General features: G+C 44.1%; 1 protein-coding gene across 1 annotated transcript in view; it reads left to right on the top strand.

The window, feature by feature from the left end:
* The window catches only part of LOC134897198 (programmed cell death 1 ligand 1-like), a 160,874-nt gene that overhangs the window by 83,557 nt on the left and 51,088 nt on the right, over positions 1 to 26,229 (top strand). Inside the window, exons 4-5 of the mRNA XM_063913983.1 lie at positions 15,589 to 15,870; positions 23,055 to 23,120. Of these exons, the coding sequence (XP_063770053.1) occupies positions 15,589 to 15,870; positions 23,055 to 23,120 (348 nt within the window). The remainder of the gene's footprint in view (positions 1 to 15,588; positions 15,871 to 23,054; positions 23,121 to 26,229) is intronic.

Consider the following 26,229-nt stretch of genomic DNA (forward strand, 5'->3'; position numbering starts at 1 on the left):
GGGTTTTCCGACTAGGCTCCTGGTCTCTAGGAAGGGTTCCACTGTGTCCATTGCTTCAGTGGAAGATGGTATGAAGCTTCTTGCCAGATGGAACCTCTACGGGGATTCGGGCGCCTCTTCCCCAGACCGCCGCCTTCACTGAGTGACGGTTGTAAAGCATTCATAGACTCCTTCATTGACTGAGGTTTCTTGTTTGTACTGACTTTTCATTGACTCGTCTACTTGTTTTCTGTTTTTCTCTCCCCGTTATGATCATAAGGCATCGATACCATAGTAATGTGGTCTCATTTGCTATTAATTTTTGCCTGTACTATGGAACGTATTAAGGCATTAACCATATCTTAACCGTATCTTATATACAGCTTTGGTCAGTATTGTTGAGGCCTCTAAGGTTCTTTTTTTTTTTTTTTGCCTTGCTTTTATGCAGATTGATAATTGTACCAAGTTTTAATTGGTTTGAGTCTGAGCTCGCTCTTGCTGTTTTTTGGACGAGTGCTGGGCAGTAGGCCACTACCACCGCCCCCCCCCCCCCCCCCCCCCTGTATTTTATGAATGAGGCGTTTGTTTTTGGCACCATACTATGACTCCTCCTAGAGTCTGTTTGTTTTTGTTTTTTTATATGTGTACCTCCTCATGTGTCCTTTGTCTTGTGTTCCTCTTTCTCTGTCTATATTCTTCATAATTCCTTTTAGTGCACGTTTTGATCATCGCTTGTCTCTGATAATATTGTTTAATTTTAATCATGGTTATCTTTGTCTCAATTAACGCCAAAGGTTTGAACTCACTGCAAAAGAGGAAATTAGCTCTGTCCTCCTTTCATAAGCTGAAAGCACATATTGTTGCGGTCCAGGAAACGCATTTCCGCAAGTCAGACCATCCCCATTTTTGTGATACTAGATACCCTCACTGCTATATAGCCAATGGTCCTGTTAAAAAAGCTGGAGTGGCCATACTTATTTCCCAACATTGTTCATTTGTTTTAGCCTTTCAAAATTCAGACCCTGAAGGGGGATACCTGATCTTGATTGGGCGACTTGACCATGCTGAAGTTACCGTAGTCTCCTGCTATGCCCCTAACTCTAGACAACTCCATTTTTGTAGGACATTTTGCACGGTTCTCCAGAAACATGCTAAGGGGGCTGTTCTGATTCTCTGTTATTTTAATATGGTTCTGGAACCTCAAGTTGATAGATCCCGCTCAACTGCTTTGAAACCTGCTGCGCCCCCGGAATCTGACTCTGGATTTCGTAAATTTGTTAGGAGAATATGACCTGCACGATGCCTGGCGAGTGAAACACCCGACAGATCAGGATTATACTTACTATTCTCATGTCCATCGCCCCTACTTTAGGATTGATTTGGTTCTGACGGATAGGTGGACTTTGTCGTCTATACGTCGGATTGACATACTGCCCATGACATTTTCTGATCACTCCCCCTTTTTTGTTCACTGGGACTTGGAGACACGTAGAGCTGCCCCAGGCCCATGGCGACTTGGTAACTTTGTTTTGTCTCAGCCAGAGGCCCAACAGGCCATTCAGAACTCCATATCCCTGTACCTCCAAACTAACCACCCCGAGGAGACGAACACTTTTATTCATTGGTGTTTCCTTAAGGCTGTGGTGCGGGGGTCGGCCATTCAAACCGCTGCCAGACTTAAGAAGGCTTATAGACTTAGTTTTCAAGCAGCGGAAAAAGAGGCTGCTGGGTTTGAAGTTGCGCACAAAGTGAAACCCACTAATAGATTGCTTTATAAACTTCAGGCACGAGAGAAGATTAATACTTTCTCTCTGAGAAGTTCAACGCAATCTGTCTCGCCTGAATTAGAGATTTTATGGTTTTGGCAATAAAGCCTCCTAGGAAGTTGAGAGGTCGTCATGCGAAAGCACGAGTGCACCATGTGTACAATTCCACAGGTGCTAAAGTTTCGGACCCATCTGATATTGCAAATGCTTTCGCAGAATACTATTCCCAACTTTATAATTTGCATACAGACTCTAACACCGCTCAACCATATGATTCTGATGTTGACACTTTTTTGAGTGGTTTGAACCTGCCTGCCCTGGATTTGGACACTTGACAATCTCTCTGTGCTTCCTGGTCTCTGCCTGAAGTGGAGGCTGTTATTTATGCTATGCCAGCTGACAAAGACCTGGGCCCGGATGGTTATCCTGCTAATTTTTATAAGTGTTATAAAAGTAGTTTGGCGCCTGTTCTTTTGGCAGTCTTCAATAAGGCGTCTACCTCTGGGAGACTTCCTAAGGAAATGATGGAAGCACAAACTGTAACGATTCCAAAACCGGGTAAGGTCCCTTCTTCCGTACAAAATGATCGCCTCATAGCCCTACTGAATACGGATATTAAATTGTTTGCTAAACTAATTACTTCTCGCCTCGGTCCCCTTCTTCCTTCATTAATTACAGCTGACCAGGTTGGATTCATTCCGGGCAGGCAGGCTCTTGATAACACTCATAGAGTCTTCAACATCATTGAATACTGTGATTCTGTAGGGAATCGCTATTAGTTCTGTCTTTGGATGCCGAGAAGGCGTTCAATAGATCGCATTGGAGCTATCTACAGTCGGTACTGACAAGATTTGGCTTTTTCCGGCCGGATTGTAGACTCTGTTCTGGCCCTTTATTCCTCTCCTTCCATGAAGGTAATTGTGAACGGCTGTCTATCCTTGGGGTTTGATATTGACAAGGCAGGGATGTCCTTTGTCTCCCATAATGTTTGCTTTGTCCATTGAACCTCTGGCTGAAAAGATTAGATCTGCTGCCAACATCAGGGAACCTGAGATAGGGGGAATATCTCATACTATTAATTTATTTGAGGATGATATCCTCTTATGTTTGCTGTATCCCGAAAATCCCTCCCGTCACTCCACCAGATGTTAGATGAGTATTCTCATATTTCTTATTATAAATTGAATGCGTCCAAGACTGAGGCTCTTCCCTTAAACATTTCGGAAGAGGTGGTTCAGTTGCTTAAAGATAAATATAGGTATACATGGATATAGGTATAAATATAGGTATGCATGGCAATATAGATCTATTAAATATTTGGGGGTTCATTTATCTAGCGACAGTGATTTGTTTGATTGTGATTATTTATAATGTGTTGCTATGCAGCTTTGAGAAACTTGTTAAAGATTGGCTAATTTATGAGATATCTTGGTTGGGGCATATTGCAGCTGCTAAAATAATCCTACTCCCAAATCTTATGTATCTATTCCGTGCTATCCCCAGACCTCTCCCCATATCTGTAGTTGATAAATTTAATAAGATCCTATCCCAATATGTTTGGAAAGGTGCTCGGCCTCACATTGCCAGACGGATTCATGTTCTACCCAAACATATAGGTGGTGTGGCATACCCTAATCTAGACGGCTACCATGCAGCCTGCATACTTAATCAGGTTCGAGATTGGTTTGCTTCCCTGACGCCGAAGCCCTGGGTAATGATAGAGCGTTCCTCTGTATCATCTGTGACACTTACAGACTTGCTTTGGCTACCTCCACACCCAGCTGCTTGGTCCGGGAGCTGCGATTAGGACAACTTTGTCCATGTTGCATGGAATTGTCTCTGTAAATGATGATGTATCTTTGCCCATCCCTGACCTTACGCTTTTGACTATAGCATGGCTCATTCCTGATTTGATGCTTGATACGTGGCATTTAGCAGGCCTATCGAGCTTAAGAGATATTTTTCCTGAAGGGTGATTAGTGTCCTTCCCCCACCTACAAACGCAATTTCATATCCCTAAACAAGATTTGTTTAAAAAAATCTTCAATTGGGGCGTGGCCTGGCACAGCATGGAGTAAGCAGCAGGCTGCTGTAGCTCCCTATTCTTCATCCTTGAACCCATCCTTAACCCCGGTGTTTTTGGAATTGACACTCATCTGCTGCTGTGTGAACCTCTCCTGCACCCCCTGAGACGTCTGGCGCCGCTGTGCGCCTTGTACCTGCAGAGATTTGGACATTGTGGAGGGACCTCCCCGGCCCGTAGCAGCGCCTTCTGCCCTGCTTGTGACCTCTCCCTGCACAAGGTACTCTCCCCTCCCCTCTCTGTGGTGCTGGGACACATGCTCCATTATTAACTGCTGCTGGCAATTACAGAGGCCTGCTGCTTCCCACCCAGTGTGCTGCAGTATATATGTTTATGCCTGGGCCCTGCATTGGGCCTGAGTCTCTCTCAACATATTTGGATTACAATTCTGATGTGCTGCACTGCCTTCTATGAATACTGACTGTGCCCTGTTTATCTTGGATCCTGTTTGATCACACTCAGGGGTGCATTTTGTGTTTCTTAATTCCCTGAAGCAGCTTCTGTACTCCAAGCTTCACTATATAAGACTTTGCCACTCTCTTTGTGCTTATTTACTCTTTTTTTCCTGAAGCGATTATTCCTCCTGCAGTGCTATGGGAAAAAACGGCAATGCTGCTGCCACTGCTGCGCGCTTGGAAAGATTTGCTAGAAATCCACGCGGGCCGACACCCCCGCGTACCCAGGCTACACCACCTCCCTCACCGCAGCACGCTTCGGAGGAAACCTCTGTTACTGATGTCATGCAATCCACACAGCAAATTCTGCAAGCCATCAATACGTCTGAGACGAGGGTGACGGACAAGATCGGCCAGGTTCAGGCTGATATCTCAATTATTCGTCATGACATGCAAAGGCTGCGTGAGCGTGTGGGCGGTGTAGAGCAATGTGTCTCTGACATTGAAGATGTGACTGCACCACTCAAGGATAGTGTCGCTGACCTTTCATCCCAGATGGCTGCTATTAAAACCAAGTTGTCGGATATGGAGGGCCGCTTACGAAGAAATAACGTACGCTTTGTGGGGCTGCCTGAGCGAGCTGAGGGTACACATTCAGAAAAATTCTTGGAGGACTGGCTACTCAATGTGTTTAAAAAAGATGATTTTAGTGCACAATTTGCGGTGGAGCGCGCACATCGTTTACCCTTTCAGGCCCCCCCTCCCGGTGCCCCAGCGCGCACCTTTATTGCCCGCATGCTCCACTTCAAGGATCGGGATGTCATTCTCCGCCTGGCCAGGTTGCACGGTCCATTGCAGTTCGATAACCACTCTGTGTCTGTTTTTCCTGACTTTGCTATGGATGTACAGAAATCCAGGTCCCAATTTCTTCAGGTCAAACGAAAGCTGAGGGACAGGCAGATTCAGTATTCAATGCTGTTCCCTGCCAGACTGCGGGTGATATATGAGGGCTCTACCCATTTCTTCAACTCTCCGAGAGAGGCCGAGGCATGGCTGGAGCAGAGACCCCGTGCACCTCGCTGAATGGAGCTCCTATTGTACCGCAGGTTTATTCTGTGGTTTTTTCTCTCTCTCTCAGGTTTTTCTTTTTTTTTTATTATGTGAGAGTTCATATGGTTGACTTTTGTATGTTAAGGTTTATTTGTATGTCTTTTTACCGGGGGCCACTCTCCTTTACAGGGAGCCCTTGCTGTGATATAGTAGTTGGGGGTGTCTACTCCTAACTGTTCCCTTTTTACGACCTTTACTATTTAGTTTTTTTTTAGTTTAGGTAACGGGAAGCTTGGTTGGGGATATAGGTAGATCTAGGTTCCTGATGGATGTACAGGATGGGGGGTGGTTGGGTTGTTGCTTTTTATTGTTTTTTTGCTTAAATATTGGTATTTTTTGTTATGCTCAAGTACTGCTGGTGATTTAAGGCTGCAATGTATCTTTATAGTCATGGTGTGTTCTGGCGTCCTTGTTTCTCGATTGCTCCGAACTTTTTCTCCTCCCCCATTTTGCGTATTTGTACGCCTGCTGCTCTGATGAGGTATTCTCTGTCATTGTGTCATTTCACCTTTTTCTCCTTTTCTCTTCTTTTCTCCTGTTTTCCAGTCTAACGTCTTTCAATGTTAGTACAATTGCCCCAACTGTCTCCGGAATCTGTTGAATATTTGGATTCCCCATTCACCACTGAGGAATTAGATGCTGCTATAGCATCGTTCCCCAATAATAAGGCTCCCGGGTGTGACGGAATACCCATTGAATTGTACAAACGCTTTAAAGAATACTATACCCCTTATTTGGTTGAACTATTTAACACTTTATTTGACTACGGTTCTTTGCCCCCCTCGATGTCTGAGGCTATAATAATAGTAATTCTTAAGCCGGGTAAGGACCCCACCTCCCCGGACTCCTATCGCCCTATTTCCCTATTATCTACAGATGTAAAAATTTTGGCTAAAATTTTAGCTGTTCATTTAAATAAAGTTGTTGCATCTATTGTCCACTGTGACCAAACGGGTTTTATGCCGGGGAAGTCTACGGTACAGAACCTCCGAAGACTCTTTTGCCATCTGCAGAGGGGGGACAGGTCCGAGGCGGGGCAGTGGTGGTGTCCCTGGATGCTGCCAAGGCCTTTGACTCGGTAGAATGGGGGTACCTGTGGGAAGTGCTTCATAAATTTGCGTTCGGTCCTAAATTTGTTCGGTGGGTCCAGTTGCTCTATTCTTCCCCGGCTGCTCGTGTTTCAGTCAATGGTCATGTGTGACGACCCTTTTCACTGGAGAGGGGTACGAGGCAGGGCTGCCCACTCTCTCCGGCCCTATTTGCCCTTGCAATTGAACCGCTAGCTAGTTGCATACGTATGTCCTCGGACATTGTAGGCATTAAGGTTGGGAGCCATGTTGATACTATCGCATTATATGCTGACGATATGCTTTTATTTCTTAATGATTCTGAGAATTCGTTACTCACTATGTTGCAGTTAATTAATCATTTTGGAACTTATTCTGGTTTACAGATAAATTGGAACAAGTCCAATATCTACCCCATATCTGGTGTTCTCCCTGATGTGACGGACTCCTCTTGCCCGCTGCAGTGGACCCTCCAGTTTAAATATTTGGGGATTTGGATCTCTCCTTGTCCGCAGGACTATGTTGCGTTAAATGTGGAGCCTGTGACACGTAATTTTAAAAAGAAGGATCACCTGTGGAAGAAGCTTCCTCTCACTGTGATGGGCCGTATTAATTTATTTAAAATGTCTATCCAACCCAGGTATCTGTATGTGCTGCAACATTCTCCTGTGTACATACCTAAAAAAGTTTTTTCCTCTATTGAACTCTTTTGTTTGGGGAGGCGGGACGCCTAGGGTGGCTATGAAGGCCCTGGTTAAGTCCAAGTTAGATGGAGGTCTTGGGCTCTCTAATTTGAAACTATACTACTTGGCCTCTCAGCTGGTTTACCTTTCTTGTTGGCTCCTGGATGCAGGTGGGGACACATTGTTGTGGTTCTATGCCGAGTGGTTGGAGTCTCCTCTCTCTCTACTTAATTTTTTGCTATCTGGCTCTACTCTCTCTGGTCTTCCCCCTATTCTTAGACAGGCTCTTCTGGTCTGGCGATTGGCGCACACCTTTTTTGACTGGCAAGACATTGATACTGATACACCCCTGTGGTTTAATGCCTCTTATAGGGAGCTACTGCCCCTATCCTCGGATACTTTATGGCGGCGGATGGGAGTTACAACATTTGCTCAGCTTTATGATAATGGTATACTTAAATCATTTGAGCGGCTACGTGGCGACTATGCTGTTGCTAATACTGCTTTTTTTCACTACCTCCAGCTGCGTCATGCACTGCAGGCGCAGCTGGGTAAGGCCCCCTTAACTATATCGGTGTCTCCAGTCAAGAAATTGCTCCTTTCGTTTGGGTCCAGGGGATACATATCTCTGATTTATGCCGCATTGAATGTGCAGGTTAATTCTCATCTGTTTGACCCCTTGAAACTTAAATGGGAAGGTAATATTGGCGATCTCTCCAATGAACAATGGATACAGATTTTGGGATCCATTCGTTATACCACCCCGTGTGTTCGATATCAGCAGGTATATTTGTATACCTTACATAGAACATATCGTACCCCAGTAATGTTGTATAGTGCACATCTTCGCTCTGATACCTGCTGTCCGAAGTGCAATGGGGAGGGTGCTGACTTTTGGCACCTATTATGGTCATGCCCAAGGTTGGCACCTTTTTGGGCTGCAGTTTGGAATGATATTGTCCTTACAGAACCATCATTGCCAGCAATGAACTCTAGATTGTGCCTGTTCGGGTTAGACCTTGAAGAGACGCATTCTCTGGTCATATATCGTTATGTACTATGCTTAACCACTCTGGCAAAAGTCTTGATAGCCAGAAAATGGTTCTCCCCTGAATTACCCAATATATCTCATTGGCGGGCTCTGGTCAACGAGGTTTCTGGCCATGAACGAGCAATGTTTAGATCTAGTGACATGCTGGTTAAATACTCTAATAAATGGGATAGATGGAATACGTCAGCCATTGGAGTGGGTGGGACGTGATGGAAAGGGGAAGGTATCCTGTGTAATGTATACTGTAGCTAATACGGAATGTGATATTATGCCTGTTTGCTCTGGGGCGATGCGGGAAGCATGGAGGCTTTAGAAATGACTCCTTATTGTTGTATTGACTATATATATGCGATATGTTGCCTGCTACATGTCATATCTTGTTTAACAGATATACTAAATCCAATGTCATTGATGTTTTTGATATACTATTTTTTGTACTTGACCTGTTTGTTGAGCTAGGTTTAGCTGCTGTATGTTTTTTTTTTTGTTTGTATATGTAAAACACTATCAATAAAAAATTACTGAATTTAAAAAAAAAAAATCTTCAATTATGTCATTGGCTGACCACCTACCTAGATGGGGCGTATGCTCTCCCTCCTTTCCCTAAACTGTTATTGTCTAGATTGACCTCTCCACAACACAGAGGTGGTATAACAAAATGGTAGAATTTCATAGTAACTAAACTTTTTGTTAAAAGTTTAATTAAACTATTTTAAGATGTCAAGATGTTTGAGCCACTCTGAGATTTCATATAAATTGTGTCAGAGGGCATACTTCACACCAGAGCGGCAACATAGCCTTCTACTTCCCGGTATTGCTGGAGGAACTGTGGCTGTATAGGGAGTATTTATCATATTTTTTGGGAACGCCCTGTGCTCCATCCGCTCTGGTCTGAGGTGTTTTCTCTTATACAGGATGTGTTACTAGTGACAATTCCTGCTGACCCTATGGTGGCGTTATTTCATTACTCTTCACAGCAGCTCCTTAGTGGCGACGCTTATCTCCTAGGGCACATATTGATTACTACTAAGGCTGCTAAAGCGCAGTTATGGAAATCAGCTTCTGTGCTATGCATTAAGCATATTAATGGAACAAAGTTGAGTAAATCACATTCAGGCACTACAGCGGCTGGACCCAATACAACTCCCAGAAGTTTCACCTTACTTCATAAAACAACAATGTAATACAAAAAAGAGAGTGTACATAGATCTTAAGCGCTTGAACAATAATACTTTCCTCTAATGGGATGACCGATAACCAAGGCTTCTCCTCTTAGGTGGGTGTAATTCTCAATGAAATTCACTGGAGTTTTAATAGAGACATGAAAGAGAAATAAAAACAATATAGTGTAATATGTCAACCACAAGGAATAAGTCCAAGAATATCTCTTTCAATTATCTCTTAATTCATGGATCATATGACGTGCAGAGTGGAATGTCCTAGATGGCATACCGTACTCACACAGCAGATGGCCAGTATAAACCCATAAAGGTATCTTTAATGTGAAGATCCCAGGATGCGCCAGCAGGAGACCCGCCACCTTCTCCATGATCACGGTGGCTGCATGTGATCACATCCATGACACGCCCCTATTTAGCCGACTCCAACCCCCGTTCACGTCGCACCGTCTCCTCTCTAGAAATGAAGCGTTAACTGTCCTCTGATCCCCTGCTCCGCGACTGCCTTGACAGGCAGAGACAATCGCATTTTCTGCGGACCCCCCACAGAAAATACAGGCGCATGTGCAGGATGGGCGCTGCACATGCACCTGCGGGCCAAGCATAAAAATTCCAGTTGGATCGTGATTTGCGATTCAACCTGAATTAGGCCTTATATACAATGATCCAGTAGATTTGTCGGTTTTACATTCTCCGAAAGACAATTCTGTCCCGTGATTTCCTCTCACCGCAATATACTGTTCGACTCATGAGTGACATGCACGTACTAATGATTGTGCTTATCTCCATGTCTACCCTTGTTTGTCTCTGTCTGGCCCTCTTGTTTCTCCCCTATATGTGTTTGCTTATCTGTAAGGTTGCCTAGTATTGTACATTGGTGGTCATTCCGAGTTGCTCGCTCGTTGCCGATTTTCGCTATGCTGCGATTTGTTGCTAAATGTGCATGGTACGCAGAGCGCATGCACTAAGTTATTTTACACAAAACTTAGTAGATTTGCTGGTGTTCGTGCGGCTCTTTCCAGTCGCACTGCTGATCGGTGAATGATTGACAGGAAAGGGGCGTTTCTGGGTGGTAACTGAGCGTTTTCCGGGAGTGTGCTAAAAAACGCAGGCATGTCAGGGAAAAATGCGGGAGTGTCTGAAGAAACGGGGGCATGTTTGTGACGTCAAACCAGGAACTAAACGGACTGAGCTGATCGCAATCTAGGAGTAGGTCTGGAGCTACTCAGAAACTGCAAGAAAATATTTAGTAGCAGTTCTGCTAATCTTTCGTTCGCTCTTCTGCTAAGCTAAGATACACTCCCAGAGGGCAGCGGCCTAGCGTGTGCAATGCTGCTAAAAGCAGCTAGCAAGCGAACAACTCGGAATGAGGGCCATTGTGCAATGCATTGTGTCCATGTTTCTGTACCTGGAGTCTTGTGAGACTTGAATGTAGCATTGCTTGTACTCTGTTTATTTTCTATGTGTTATTGCTGTTTAATCAATAAAAAAAAATATTATTTCAAAAAACAAAAAAAAGCACCCATGTTCATCCATATTCCTATTCTTGTGGTTAATTCACCCTCTCAATTAACCCTCTCATAGAATAACAATCTGACATTATGGGAGTGGTTGGGGCTCTGAGGCAGTGATGCCCACCAGGGATTTCCCCTATACCCCTGTGGGGCAGTCTACCATGTAGACCCCTGTGAGGCAGTCTACCATGTAGAGAAGGAAGGCTGCACATCTTGGCTAATGCAGGTGATTCTATTCTGTATTCTTCACATTGAGGGGTTAAGACCAAATAAATAATCCTCTGAGATTCTATCCTCAGGTACAGTAGGTCAGAGAGCAACCACACTTGGAACCACACACCACTCACTCTGTTGCCATGCCATTGTAACCCATGCTTAGAGTTGCAAAGAAAATGATCAGATAGGGTTGCCATGAGAATGAACAGGCCTTGACATAGGATAGGTTATGCATATACAGATATATTCATGTTTAGCAAACCAATTGCAAAAAAAATGCCCATAGGGAATGTGACTATTCGCAGCATGCCGCATTTAATCTTTGCACATAACATACGCATCGCAGCAAAGATGTAGCTGGCTACATTTGTAAACATAATAATGTGTGTTAGATAAAATAAGATTGAGGAATAATTAATGAGAAGAAGACACTCATTAATACTAACCATCTTTAAATAGACACTGCCATGGTCTATTCTATAGATCAGTTTCGAGACCCTTGGGCATAACTGTAGCAAAGGTGAAACGTGGAGTCTTTAGGTAGTTCTTGCTCATGGAAGAACTACAGAGCAGGGAGACCTATCAATAACCGCAGGATAGTGTAGCCGATAGCTTGTATGTACACCCAAGGTGAGGACTGAGTAGACAGAGTCCAGAGCAGGAGAGAGAGAAGACTCTGTGGGATGATGCAGTTACCAGAGACCGGATGTGAAGACAGGCACAAGCGGGAGCAGTGGCTGGCAGCGCTCACAGCGTGAGCTGGTAATGCAGACACGCAGGTGTACGGCAGCAGAGGACACTGGAGGCAGATGGATTATAATGGTACTTGAATGCGGAAACTGGAGACCACAGAGAATGCAGAAGTCACAGTTGTGAACAGGAAACAGGAAACAATAGAGATACTGATGTCTCGAGCCTAGAACAATCCCTGGGAGGCAATGTGCTGGATCCAGGTGCAGGTTTAAATAGGAAGCAATTCAGGCTCATTTGAGCAGATGATCAGGTGAGCATGACTGGGATGCTCAGGTGACTCATCTGAAAGAGTCCAACATGGCTGATTGTTTACATTTTGGAAGTTGTAGCATTATATATGTAGAGCAGAGATCTATGACTACTGGACTTTGTAAGTAACGCTAAGACCCTTATGTGTAACAAACACAACTTGGCCCCCTTTCAAATTAATATAGTATCTTATACAGTAACATAAATCTACAAAAATTAGTAATACTGTCCCTCCAACTCCAATTAATGCAATTAGTGTTGCACTTACCAGCCGATGCTTCACATCACTCTCAGCAAGTACTTACTAAGAGCTTGTTCGCCCTAACTTAGAAATGTGACTCGAGTGTGGGTAATTTGCTGGGTGTGGTGGCAAATCAACCCCAAGTGTACCTCTGGGACTAGGGGATATATTTACTAAAAGTCGATTTTAAAAGATTTTTGGATGAATTTGATGATTTATGACATTGGGGAAAAAAATTTAAAAAATCATCTGTTAGTAAATGTGAAATTTAGACCCTGAAATACAAAATCAACCAATCATTGATCAAAAATTGGCCCAGATCGACTTTCAGTTAATATACCCCTAAATCCCACATTTAGTAACAGATGATTTTTGATGTATTTTTTTAAAAGGACATAAAAAATCATCTGTTAGTAAATGTGTGATTTAGACCCTGAAACACAAATCAACCAAAAATCGACCAAACATCGACAAAAAAATGATGAAAATCGAATCTCATAGACTTTTAGTAAATATACCCACAGCTGTAGTTTTAGTTAATAGTTAGGACTTCAAAATTAGTGTTATGTAAAGGTTACAATTAAATTGTAAAGCTACAGTTGCTGTTAATATTTTTATTGAAATATCAGTTTTTAATTAAAATAGTGTCCAATTACTGTTAATGATGACCTTGTGTTTTGAGTTTGTTGGGTACTGGACTGCACCTTGCCTTCTCAGCACAGCTGCAGAGGATCAGTAGTACTCTCCTTTTGCCTGTGGCTGCTGAAGGCTAGAAGGTTAATGGTGATGCCAGGGTAAGGCAAAAGGGCCACCTGTGGCAGCAGCTTGGATCGAGGGATGAACGGTGACAGGAAGAGAGCCATCATATAAATGAAGGGACAGAAGCCACAGACATGGCAAAAAAAAAAATTAATACTTGGGGGCTCTTAACCAAGCTTCCAACGTTCATAAGCCCCGACTCATCTTGTGCCCCACAATATGGGCCAGCTTTGGAATTGCATGCAAATCGGCATCATTTCATTCTAGAAAATAAATGTGACTCCTTGCCTGTATTTGGAGTTGGGAGTAAGCTTAACTCTGAATAGTCTGCAACTCTGTCTACACACTTCAGAACGTTTATCCTATGTGGAACGTCCAGTTTCTTCCCGGTTACACCCATTCAGTCGCAAGTGGAGACGTTGATGAAATATGTACAACTCTGAATCAGCCGTAGTTACTCAAAGTGGTATGCTTGGCTAAGACACATGCACAGAGCGAAAAATCGCAAGATCTGTCTGCAAAACAGACTTGGCCGCAACTCCTAGTAGTCCAGATCTTTGATGCCTCAATGGAAAGTGGCCTACTGAGAAGGTACTGTATTAACCCTGTATGACTTCCATTACAATCATTCCCTGTATTTACAGTCATCCCTGGTATCCCTCCATGTACTCTATAAACTACTTCCTTGACAGAAGTGAGATATTCCAACCACAACAGATACAATCACTATTTCATCTAAAGACAGCCTTGTACAGAAAATGAAATGTCACATACAGACAGATGTATACTCATCTATCGTTTTTCTGTGTATTTATAAATACACTCAGTGATGTGAAATTTTCGGGACTACCCCTCAAGCTGAACAGGGAACTGAGGGGCGTGCGCACCATGACCAGACTTTGCTGGGTCATTTCCATTGGACATTAGTGTGCTCCCCACATTCTCACACCCAACCACAGGTGACCAGGACATTTATAATTTTTGCAAAATAATGTTAGTACAGTTTTCCTGCAAATGTGTTTTTCTCTTATTTTTCTTCTTACAGCGTACTTCCACCCCACTGTGTGCTATTCTTGTAATGTTTACCTCCATTGATTGCACACCCTGCCAGCAGCAACCTATGCAGTGCATCCCACATGGCTGCCTCGGATGGTTTCTCTGTGGGCAGGGTGTGCTTCATTTGGATCTTTCCATGCAGGGTATAGCATACTCCTACACACGTGTCAGCTTTCCCATACATGCATTTTGGCCCTTGTATGGCTCATCTCCCACTGTATAACCTTCGTAGTGCGCCCAACATGGCTGCCTTATCTGGTGCACTTGTGGATGGGATGAAAAATACGGGTCTGGGACTGAGGGTCGACAACAAAAAGGTCGACACACCTTAGGTCGATGCCAATTGGTCGACACACCTTAGGTCGACATGGACAAAAGGTCGACATGGACAAAAGGTCAACAGGAACAAGGTCGACATGGAAAAAGGTTGACATGAGTTTTTTATGTTTTTTTGGTGCCGTTTTCTTCGTAGAGTGACCGGGAACCCCAATTAGTGCACCGCGTCCCCTCACATGGCTCGCTTCGCTCGCCATGCTTCGGGCATGGTGCCTTCGCTTCGCTCGGCACAGATTACCGTTCCAATCGTAGTCCACATGGATCGTTAAGTATGAAAAAGTTCCAAAAAAGAAAAAAATTGCGAAAAAGTCATGTCGACCTTTTTCCACGTCGACCTTTTTCATGTCGACATTGTGTCCATGTCGACCTTTTGTCCATGTCGACCTAAGGTGTGTCGACCAATTGGCGTCGACCTAAGGTGTGTCGACCTTTTTGTTGTCGACCTGGAGTCCGGATACCGAAAAATACATGAACCTGATGGTTTTGTTGGAACCCTACTCTAAACTTTAGGACTCTGCAATCTCCCCATTTTGTGGTATCTCTTCTAGGGGTGGACTATTCCACCTTGGGTAATCCTACGCAGTGCGCCCAAGATGGCTGCTGCACCTGATACCTTGTGAGGGTGGAATACACAACCCTTGGAGGCTATTACCCAAAATGCCTACACCAATCATACATTATGCTTTCTGTGTGCTCAAGGTTTTTTTTTATGTCTGTGTGGTTTATCTTTTGATGCATTACTTAAATATTCTGTATTATATGCATTGTTTGAGTTCAAGATGGTGCCGTGGATGGCTGCCTCGATGCTGCTGTGCCAAGCAGCCCTCGTTTTTAGTTATACATGTATAATATGTCTAATGTGTCGAGTCTATCGTACAGTTGCAATGTGCAGTATGAACTCATACGTGTAATGTTTGTAATGTATATGTTTTTTCCCCCTTCTTATGCTATGTATTCCCGCTTCATGTTGCTGCTTGGCGATGCATTGTACCACAAAAAATTCCTAGTGTACATGAGTACACCTGGCCAATAAAGAAGATGGTGATTCTGATTTGCCATAAGATAAATTAGCACAGTAAACAATAAAACAACATTATATACTGCAGATTAGAAATTAATATTCTTTAACCACTTTTTTTTCTATTGTTGCAGCATCTTTCATAAACATTCAGGATTCCGTTAACATATCACCTGAAGACAATGACGTATCTTTGACATGTCAGTCATTAGGCTTTCCTGAGGCAGAAGTATATTGGAAAAAAAATGGTAATAATGTAAGTTCCCCATCATATAATACTTCCCACACTCGGACTGTGGATGGCTTTTATAACACAACCAGCACAATCAGAGGCATAGATATAACTCAAAGCTACAACTGTGTATTCTGGAACAAAGCAACGAATGAGAAAACAGAAGCTTCCTTTCAGCAGTCAGGTACTTTTTGACACTTAATAAGATTGTTTAATCTATGTAATATTATATTGTTTTTTAATGTGTGAAAAATGCTACTTTTACATTGCATAACCTGAACATTACATCTCATTGTACATAATAAAGGTGATTCTTGATGGGACACGTGGATAATATTATTAATGTTACTTATCAAATTTTATTTCTGATAATAATATGCATTTTCCTATCCGACATCTGTACCCTTATTGCAGTGAAATAGATCAGCACTAATTGTATTGAGAGGGGGTAACATGGAGACCTTACCTTACATTATATAGATGTAGACTTAATGCCTTGCAACAATCGCATGTACAGATATGTACTTCCTCATCGCACCTGTGAGGGTACTGGATTTAGTACATACAGCCCACCTTTATTATTGGACCCCCTTAAATACAGCACTCACACAGATAAGGAGAATGTGCTGGGATATGTAGTCCTACTGGGTAGTAATGCTTAAGAAAAAGGAAATCACAAAGCAGCTGCTGGGGAGACAAAAAGGTCCAGCACAATCTTTATCCTGAGGAGAGACCACCCAGACCACTGGGCTCCATTTTAGAACAATCAAGTTAAAAAAGCCCCCAGGTGTGACTGGTTTTCGAGTGCCCATGAACGTGCACCTGTGACTAGCCACAACCACAATCCATAACAAATGCATTGTGCAATCGCATTGCAGCAAAGATGAGCAAGGACTTACAGATGTAGCCACACTCATTCAGCCTACAGTTTTCCGTATTTGCGGCAAACCAGGCAGGGCAAGTGTGCATGCATGCATCTATAGGAATACGGTCACAGCTTGGTGTACTAAGTTGTACCCGCATCTCGGTGTGGCGCGTGCGCCCATGCGGCTAAGCCACAGGCTGGATGAGCATGGCTACGTCTGTATCTATAATGTTTGACATAAAGGGGGTAATTCCAAGTTGATCGCAGCAGGAATTTTGTTAGCAGTTGGGCAAAACCATGTGCACTGCAGGGGAGGCAGATTTAACATCTGCAGAGAGAGTTAGATTTGGGTGTGGTGTTTTCAATCTGCAATCTAATTTGCAGTGTAAAAATAAAGCAGCCAGTATTTACCCTGCACAGAAACAAAATAATCCACCCAAATCTAACTCTTTCTGCACATGTTATATATGCCTCCCCTGCAGTGCACATGGTTTTGCCCAACTGCTAACAAAATTCCTGCTGCGATCAACTTGGAATTACCCCCAAAATGAGAGCTATAAAAACTGGAGGTAATTCCAAGTTGATCGCAGCAGGATTTTTTTTTGCAATTGGGCAAAACCATGTGCACTGCAGGGGAGGCTTGCTGGAGGTCATTTTGCAGGGCTCTGCCTTTGGACTTCTGCGGGAGGGGGGGGGGGGGGGGCGGCACTGACATGCGGGGCGGACTAGCTCTGTGCAGGGAGTCCCCCCGCATATCAGGAAAGATGATCGTAGCTGTGCTAAATACAGCACAGCTACGATCAACTCGGAATGACCCTCTTTGTCACATAACTCCTGTTACACTCTGAACATTGCCATATTTGTGTGTGTTCACAATAATTTTGCTATGTCTAACAAAGCTAAGACCAAGCAGTCAGGGGCTTCTAAAATGGTAGCATGTAAAACCTGTAACACAGAGGTCTTACCTCAGGAATTGAAACATGATGGTTAGTGGACAACCTGTATGGTGCCTCCCATCACCACAGGCCCTCCAGCACTTGTACAAGAACCCCATGGGCATCTTTTACTACACTGCTAAGATAGCTGACCATATTGCTACCCCTGCCTGTGGCTTCCACTATGGGTATACCACAACCACTGCAGCCCGTGGTTCCCACTATGGCTATACTGTAACCACTGCAGTCCTCAAAGGCTCCCTCTATGGGATTTCCATATTCATTACAGCCTGTTTATCAGGCAATTGCAGCCCCACCCGTCCCTACCACATATACAGAGCTTCCTAGGCTGCTTTTCAAACATGCGAGGTCAAGGTACATTGCTTGCACCCTCTACGTCTAAGCAGCCTGTGCCTTCCTCACAATCTATCCCCTCTCTGATTTAGAGGAATCATTAATTACTGCCGAGCAGGCTGAGGTTTCAGATACTGAATTCCTCTCAGGGGAGGAGGAGGCCGCAAATTTCATGTGGCTGCATTAATTAGGGCAGTGAAGTTGTCACTTCAGCTAGAAGATGCTGAACCAGCCCCTACTACTAAATACCCTCTGCGTAAATGGCACAAAGTAATTTTAGCAGAGTTTCCTCATTCGGACCACTTCACAGAAGCCATAAGGCATGGAAAACTCCTACTAAGAAATGTACAGTCCTTAAGAAGCTCATCTCCATTTATCTGCTACCACCAGCTGATTGTACAAAGTGGGAGACTCCACTTATGGTGGATGCTTGTGTGAGACATTTAATTAAAAGTTCAATATTCCCTATCCCTATTGCATTTTCAATTAGGGATTTGCTGGATAGGTAGTTGGACATGTGTCTCAAGTCTATGTACTCCCTCACAGGAGCAATGGTTATACCGGCCTGGGTACAGCCTGGGTGGCTAAGGCCATAGAGACTTGAACCTTGAACAAAGTTTCACCTCTGATCCCACCAAGGACCAGTTGTCTCTACTCAATAATACACGCAACCTATTACATTGGGGAAGCAGCTCTGGACACAGTCCTGTTATCCTCTAAGGCTTCTGCTGTTTCCATTGCAGCTCGCCGCATTGTGTGGCTCCGATCTTGGAAAGCAGATTCATATTCTGCTGTTTCCATTGCAGCTTGCCGCATTGTGTGGCTCCGATCTTGGAAAGCAGATTCAGATGCAGAGAAGACCCTGGAAGCCTTGCCATACACAGGTAACCTCCTGTTTGGATCAGAACTGGACAAAATTGTGGAAAAATTTGCTACCTCTACGATAGCCTGTCCGCCTTCAGCATCGTCAGCATGACCTAGGACTTCGTCTTTTCAGTCTTTTTGTCAGTGGCAAAATGAAGGGTCAGGCATTCACGAGAGGGTTTCGCACAGTCAAGACTTCTAAACCCAAGACCATAACGGCTTGGGCTGCCAAACGTCCAACTTCCAAGCCAGGGGACAAATTCCCTGCCTGACGGGGCAATCCACTTTCTGGGTGACCCCATGGTTGGAGGCCAACTTCTTCAATTCACCCACACATTGCGTCAGGTCACCACAGACACCTGGGTCCTAGAAATGGTCTCTCACGGGTATGCTCTTTCCTTCCTGAAGCGTCTTCCCAGACAATATTTCCCTACTACTCCGTCACCGGACCCAAACAAAGCACAAGCACTGTCTGGAGTCATACAATCCCTCCTACAGTTGGGGGTTATTATCCCTGTTCCACAGTCTCAGCAGGGTCAGGGGTTTTATTCTACCCTCTTTTTGGTTCAGAAACCAAATGGATCATACCATCCAATTCTGAATTTAAAATTGCTGAACAAGTACCTCAAGGTCCCTAGGTTCCGTATGAAAACTCTTCAGTCCATTGTCCTGGCTATGCGATCTACAGACTTCATGGTCTCCTCGGATATTCAGGATGCGTACCTCCATGTACCTATTGCACCCTGTCATCAACGATATCTTCACTTTGCTGCTCTACAACAGCATTTCCAATTCCAGGTTCTTCCCTTCGGAAATGGGGAATTCGGATATTCGGTGGCCTTCCTTCAGTACCATGGATGGCTAATCAACTGGCCCAAATCCTTGCTCATCCCATCCCAAAGAATGCAGCACCAGGGAGCACTGCTGGATGCCAGGATACAACGTATATTCCGCCCTCAGTACAAGATTGCAACATTACAGTTGGGCATTCACAACCTGGTCTGCAGTCCTGGGGTCTCGGTTCATTCAGCGATGCAGACCCTAGGCTCCATGGTCTCAGTGTTAGACATGGTGAAATATGTCCAATTTCACTCCAGGCCTGTACAGCGCCTGATACTCTCGGAATGGACAGGGTTACCATCTCAAATCAAATCCGAAAACCTTGATTCTGTCCCAATCTCTTCTGACATCTCTGTCATGGTGGTTACACACAACCAATTTAGACAAGGGCCGACCGTTCTGGATCCAACACTGGACACTCCTCACCATGGATGCCAGTCTCAGGGGACGGGGAAGGAGGGGCTGTCACTGGCAGTCACTTCTTTCAGGGTTGCTGGTCTTTGTCGGAAAGGGATCTCCAAATCAACTTCCTGGAACTTCAAGCTGTCTATCAGGCCCTTCTGATGGCCCAGGCCCTGCTCCAGGGTTCTCCAGTACAGATCCAGTCAGACAACGCCATGGCAGTGGCATATATAAATTCACAGGGTGGCACTCGCAGTGTGGCAGTGATGCAGGAGGTAACAAGGATTCTCGCCTGCGCAGAACTTCACCTCCTAGCCTTATCCACAATCTTCATTCCAGTAGTCCTCAACTGGGAAGCATGCTTCCTCAGTCGACAAGACATTCACGCCTGGGAATGGTTTCTCCACCCACAGGTATTCCGGACGGTGGTGCGCAAATGGTGACTTCCAAATGTCGATCTGATGGCCTCCAGACACAAGGTTCCAGTGTACGGGGCCAGGACATAAGATCCCAGAGTGAGCTTCGTGGAAACTTTTACAGTCCCCTGGGCCTTCATCTGGCCTATCTCTTCCCTCCAGTGTCTACTTCCCAGAGTCCTGCGAATATTCAAAGAGAATGGCGGCATGATTGTACTCGTGGCTCCAGCAAGGCACAGACCCCATTGGTTCATGGATCTAATAGATCTCTCCATAGACGAGCCCTTCTCTCTGCCTCTTCGTCCAGACCTACTCTCCCAATGGCCCTGCCTCCATCCGGACCTGCCTCGTCTGTTTTTGACAGCGTGGCTCTTGAGACATCCTCCTAAGGGAAAAAGGTTTCTCTGGGGAGGTGGTTCCGACTATGCTTCAGGCTTTTCACCGGATTTGGCACTCCTATTTACAGTGGTGTGCTCGTCATCACTACGACCCCAAGGTCTTTCGGATGCCTAGATTGTTAGCCTTCATGCAGGCAGGCCTCACCATCGGTCTCCGCCTGGCTTCTCTCAAGGTCCAGGTCTTGGCTTTGTCTGGTTCCAGAAGAGACTGGCTCCTTTGCCAAATGTGCGTACCTTCCTTCAGGGGGTACTCTGGATACAGTCTCCATTCGTCCCTCCTATAGCTCCTTGGGACCTGTCATTGGTTCTTAGGGCTCTACAACGCAGTCCATTTGAACCACTGGAAATGGTAGACCCTCAAGTGGCTCACCGCTAAGACTTTTTCTACTAGCTCTTCAGCCCGTGGAGTCTGATTTGGGAGCTCTCTCCTGGAAGTTCCCATTTCTGATATTCCAACACAACCGAGCAGTCCTTAGGACTAAACATGGTTACCTACCCAGGGGCGTAGCCAGAACTTTGTGGGCCCCATAGTAACATTTTGAAGAGGCACCTGTCCCAATGATTTTAGCAAGACGCCTTTCTGCAGCAATTGTTAATGTTATGTCCTGTAATAGTGTCTAAGTTCATTTTCTGAACCATAGCAGTGCCTTCGTTAATGTTATGCCCCACAGTAGTGCCCTAGTCAATACTATGTCACTTTGTAGGGCTGCCAGTACACATTATGCCACACAGTATCCCCAATTCATAGTATGACATACTATTATGTCACATTACAGTGCCCCATGTTAATATTATGCCCATAGTTCTATTCTTCATATTGTGCCACATTATAGTGCTCCACTTCATATTATGTAACATTATAATGCCCTCCAGCATTATAGCAATGGTGAAAAATGTGTGTAACACATGTAACTATGACAGGGAAGATGGGCCCCTCTCAGCTCTGGGCATAGCAGCTGCACTCCCTGCACCTATGGTAGCTACGCCCTTGTACCTACCTAAGGTAGTATCTACATTTCATGTCAACGAACCAATTGTGGTACCGGCCTTCCAGGAACCTGGTCTCTCACCAGAGGAGGCCTCATTGGATATGGTCTGTGCTCTTAGGATCTACGTGCACTGCACTAGTTCTGTTAGGAAAACAGATGCCTTATTCATCCTCTATGGATTTCGTAAGCGGGGCTGGCCAGCCAATAAACACACATTGACACGTTGGCTTCGCATAACCATCTCACAGGCTTACACACAGTTCCAAGTACAGTATCTGCTCATTCTACCTGCTCTGTGGGTCATTCGTTGGCAGCACGCCTCAGAGCATCTGCTGAACAATTATGCAAGGCTACCACATGGTCTTCTGCCAACATGTTTCTTAGATTCTATGCCTTTGATAAATTTGGTTCTCAGGATGCAACCTTTGGCCGCCAAGAACTCTTTTCAGCTTTGGAGCGTTCCCTCCCTATAACAACTGCTTTGTGACATCCCAAGGTTAACTCTGTGGAGACCATGGACCTGAAGAAGAATAGAAAGAGTTATGGTAAAACTTACCTTCGTTAACTCTTTTTCTTCGAGGTCCATGGGATCCACAGGGAGCCCACCCTGACACACCACGCTTCAATGGGTTGCCTTACGGTCACCAGTTCCCTTCTCTTCTCTATGAGAGTGTGATTTTCTGTGTGTACCATACTTTCTTCTCTTCTTTCTCCAGCTCGTGCTTTGGTCTTGTTAACTAAAACTGATGTGCCTGAGCATAGGGGCGGGGTATGAAGGCAGAGGAGCCCACTGCATCCTGCGAGCCTCGCAAAGCTTTATTGTTCGTGCCAGATCTGGTCTCCACCAGATCATACCCAAGGTTAACCCTGTGGATCCCATGATCTGTGAAGAAAAAAAGAGTTCGCGAAGTTAAGTTTTACCGTAACTCTTTCTTATTTTTCATACACTTTAAATAGTCAAACTCTGGCATATACATTAGTATAACAGGAAAGGCTCTGCCTCACCTCACCACACGTCACTGCCAGTAAGCTGTTTTTTGTTGTTATGTTTAGTGTCGACAAGCATGAGCAAGGAAATAACAATAGACAATCCCTTATTAGCAAACCTGGATTCAGATTTATATACATATAAAATTTTTGGTCTAAAGCAATCTTTCTTTTCATTATAGGGAACCATAGCAATACTGCCATTTTATAGAAAATGTTATGCTATTACTGTCTATATCTAAGGGATTGATTAAATTATCTTTCACTTTAATGCTATTAGTATATTTAAAAAAAAACCCAAAAAAACCTTTGTTTCAGATCTTGAAGATGCCATTCACAGAGCACGTGAATCTACGTCAAACGTGAATACAGCCTCGCAGAACAGTAAGTTATATTGTAGGTTTGTCTATCCCACAGTATAACATAATACTTTGTTATGTAAAAACACTAGCTTAAACTGTACAAATTCCCTTCCTCTGTACCAGTACACCTATTGTATGAGTGTGCTATGGGCCTTATTCAGGGTTGTTAGCAAACCAAAAAAAGCACACTAATGGGTAAAACCATGTTGTGCTACAGGTGGGGGAGATGTAACATGTGAAATCTAAATTGCAGTGTAAAAATAAAGCAGGCAGTATTTACCCTGCACAGAACAATATAACCCACCCAAATCTAACTCTACACGTTACATCTGTCCCAACTGCAGTGCACATGGGTTTGCCCATTAGCAAACCTGAATAACCCCCTATGTGTAAATTGCTTATATTCCATATAGACTAAAACTTCATAAAGTGCATTGCAGGAAATAGACATGCATGGGAAAGTTAAGCTGGTATTTAAAGAATCAACTTCCTTCTGACATGCAAAGTACTGACATTCTTCATAGTTAAAATTGAGTTTTGGACTTTGGTCTGCAGTGTCAAAAGTTAACATTACATTAATAAAAGCCAATTAGTTTGTATCAGAGTGAAATTGCACATAAATAACTTATTAAATAAAACATCTGAGCTGATAAGAGTGGTTTCTTCAACCACTTCAGTGCTAAAATGATTGCAGTCTGCAAATTAAACTGAGGATAAAACCACTTTGTGACTGCTGTCACAAGACCATTGTAGGCTCAGATACATGCGTAGACCACAAACTAGTGGGTATTTGTGGAAAGAACTGAAATTGCATCCACCTCTGAATCGGGTCCAATAGCACCTTGTACCACAGAAAACATTGTTTTGAAAGGATATCCAGATGATAGATCTGCACTTTCTAGTTAGTCATTATATCGACCCTATATGGCTGACACGCATTAGGTCGACAAGTACAAAAGGTCAACTGTACTTAAGGTCAACAGGTTGAAAAGGTCAAAATGACAAAGGTTGATTGGGAATAGCAAGCCTGTAGCGAGCACAGTGGTAGTGGAGCGAGCCACCTTGCCCAAAACGTGGTGAGCAAAGCCAGCTTGTCAGTGTCTACAATTCTACTGATGTTTATCACAAACCATGACATATACAAGATGTGGCCAGAAAACATGTGTCGACTATTTTTGTGTCAACCATTGTCATATCAACCTTTTGACCCTGTCGACCTTTTATACCTGTCAACCTTAACCACTGTCGACTTTTCATCTGTTGACCTTTTGTACCTGGCGACCTAATGCATGCCGACTCTATGGGGTTGACCGACAATGCGTTTGCATGGCTGCTAAAAGTAGCTAGCGAGCGATCAACTCGGAATGACCCCCTATGTGTTAAATGATGCATTTTTGCTGTTTTGGAAAGGTGGTGTGATGCCAAATCAAGAGCCACAAAGTATTTGTTTGGTAGTGTTTATAAGAGAGAATGCCCAAATTTAATCTTAGTTCACTTTTACAATCTCAATTAAAAAAAACAAAAAACTTTTTGGGTAATTCTGTTTTTTATGTGACATGTTAGAAGGAATTAGCAGACAAATGCTAAAAAGTTCATCACAGGTGCGAGATCACCCTCAGTACTGAAATGGTTAATATAGAGATAATTAGGGATCAAAAAATAGAGACTGCTGTTACTATTTGTACACTCAGAATTCTCCCCCATGATATGTTGGGTCACTCCATGTTGCATTCATCCCAACTGTGACTGTCTCGGCAGAACAGCATAAGTGGTGCTCGCAGCAGTGAATGAATGGGTGGAGGTACATAGAGGGTGTTGCACTTTTCCGAATTGGACACGCCTCCACCGTTATTCAGACACACACCCATCGTGATGCAGTCACATCACTGCCCCAATCCAGTGAGCCTAAATGTTGGAAGATACGGTGTTGCCCTCAGTCAGGCAAAGCATTGCATGTACAATACCTGACTCTCATCACTCTATACATACTAAACTTTTGAAATATATGCGCTTCTTTAAGATCCTGACGGTCCCTACGCTCCATAGATTACTAGCAGAGAGTTCAAAAAGGGGAGAGGGAACGCTTCAGCCTTGAGTATAAATAAACAAATGAATCACTGTAATGATACTGTGCACTAATATCCTGTTAGTGTCAGGTGTATATGATAATGGTTACGTCCACAGCATCTTCAGGTATGCAAACAAATAAGGGACAGGATGAGTAACCAGTTTGTAGGTACGCGCACTATAAATCTTATGCAAATTTTGGGGCTGATTCAGAGATGGACGCAGCCGCACGTCCATAAGCAGCGGCTGCATCCATATGGTCCCTAAACTTTGCGGGCGCATCCAGGAAGGATGCGGCCACAGTATAATTGACAGCGTTGGGCATTCACAAGGCAGCGATCTGGCATTGGGGGGCGGGGGCGTGCGCCGAATGGGGGAGTGCCGTAACCATTTTCGGGGCAGTTGCATGATTTTATACGCAGCCGCTCTAATAAAAAAAATGGCAGCCGACCACCTGACAGCGCAGCCAGGGGTCAACTTTAGTTGGATGTGTCGGCAGGCAGCCCTTCACACATGCTGCTGGGTGGCCTTGCCTTGAGCTGGGAGGCGCCCAGCATGTGAGGAGATGGTCGCAGATCTGGCTGCGTATGCAGCAATCTGCGTTCATCTCTGAATCAGGTCCCTTGTGCTATATGTATATATTGGCAAAGCTAAGCACTACTATGTTTAACCCCTATACTGAGAATATAATGTGACCTTAGTTATTGCATTTTGTGGCTCATTAATTGCTGTTTGCGCAATATGCTGCAATAACATTTCTATTTCTAGTGAAACTATTATTAAATTCACAACACTGCAGTCGGATGATTATCTCACCCCTTCTATATATCCATGTGGTTAGACAGGCACACATACAGAAAACAGATTTTATTATATTGTATGTTGTTCATTGGTGCTTGTCACTATATGAGTGTATGAGTTATTTTCTCTTTTGTGTAATGTTGCATGTTTTTTTTTTGGGGGGGGTTAGCACCGAGTAATAGAAGCCTGTTTTTATTTATGAATCAATATTAAAAGTTAAATATTCTACTTACAGTGTTTGTCCCTACAAGATAGCATAATAT

The sequence above is a fragment of the Pseudophryne corroboree genome, chromosome 1 (assembly GCF_028390025.1).
Source record: "Pseudophryne corroboree isolate aPseCor3 chromosome 1, aPseCor3.hap2, whole genome shotgun sequence".
Taxonomy (NCBI): Eukaryota; Metazoa; Chordata; class Amphibia; order Anura; family Myobatrachidae; genus Pseudophryne; species Pseudophryne corroboree.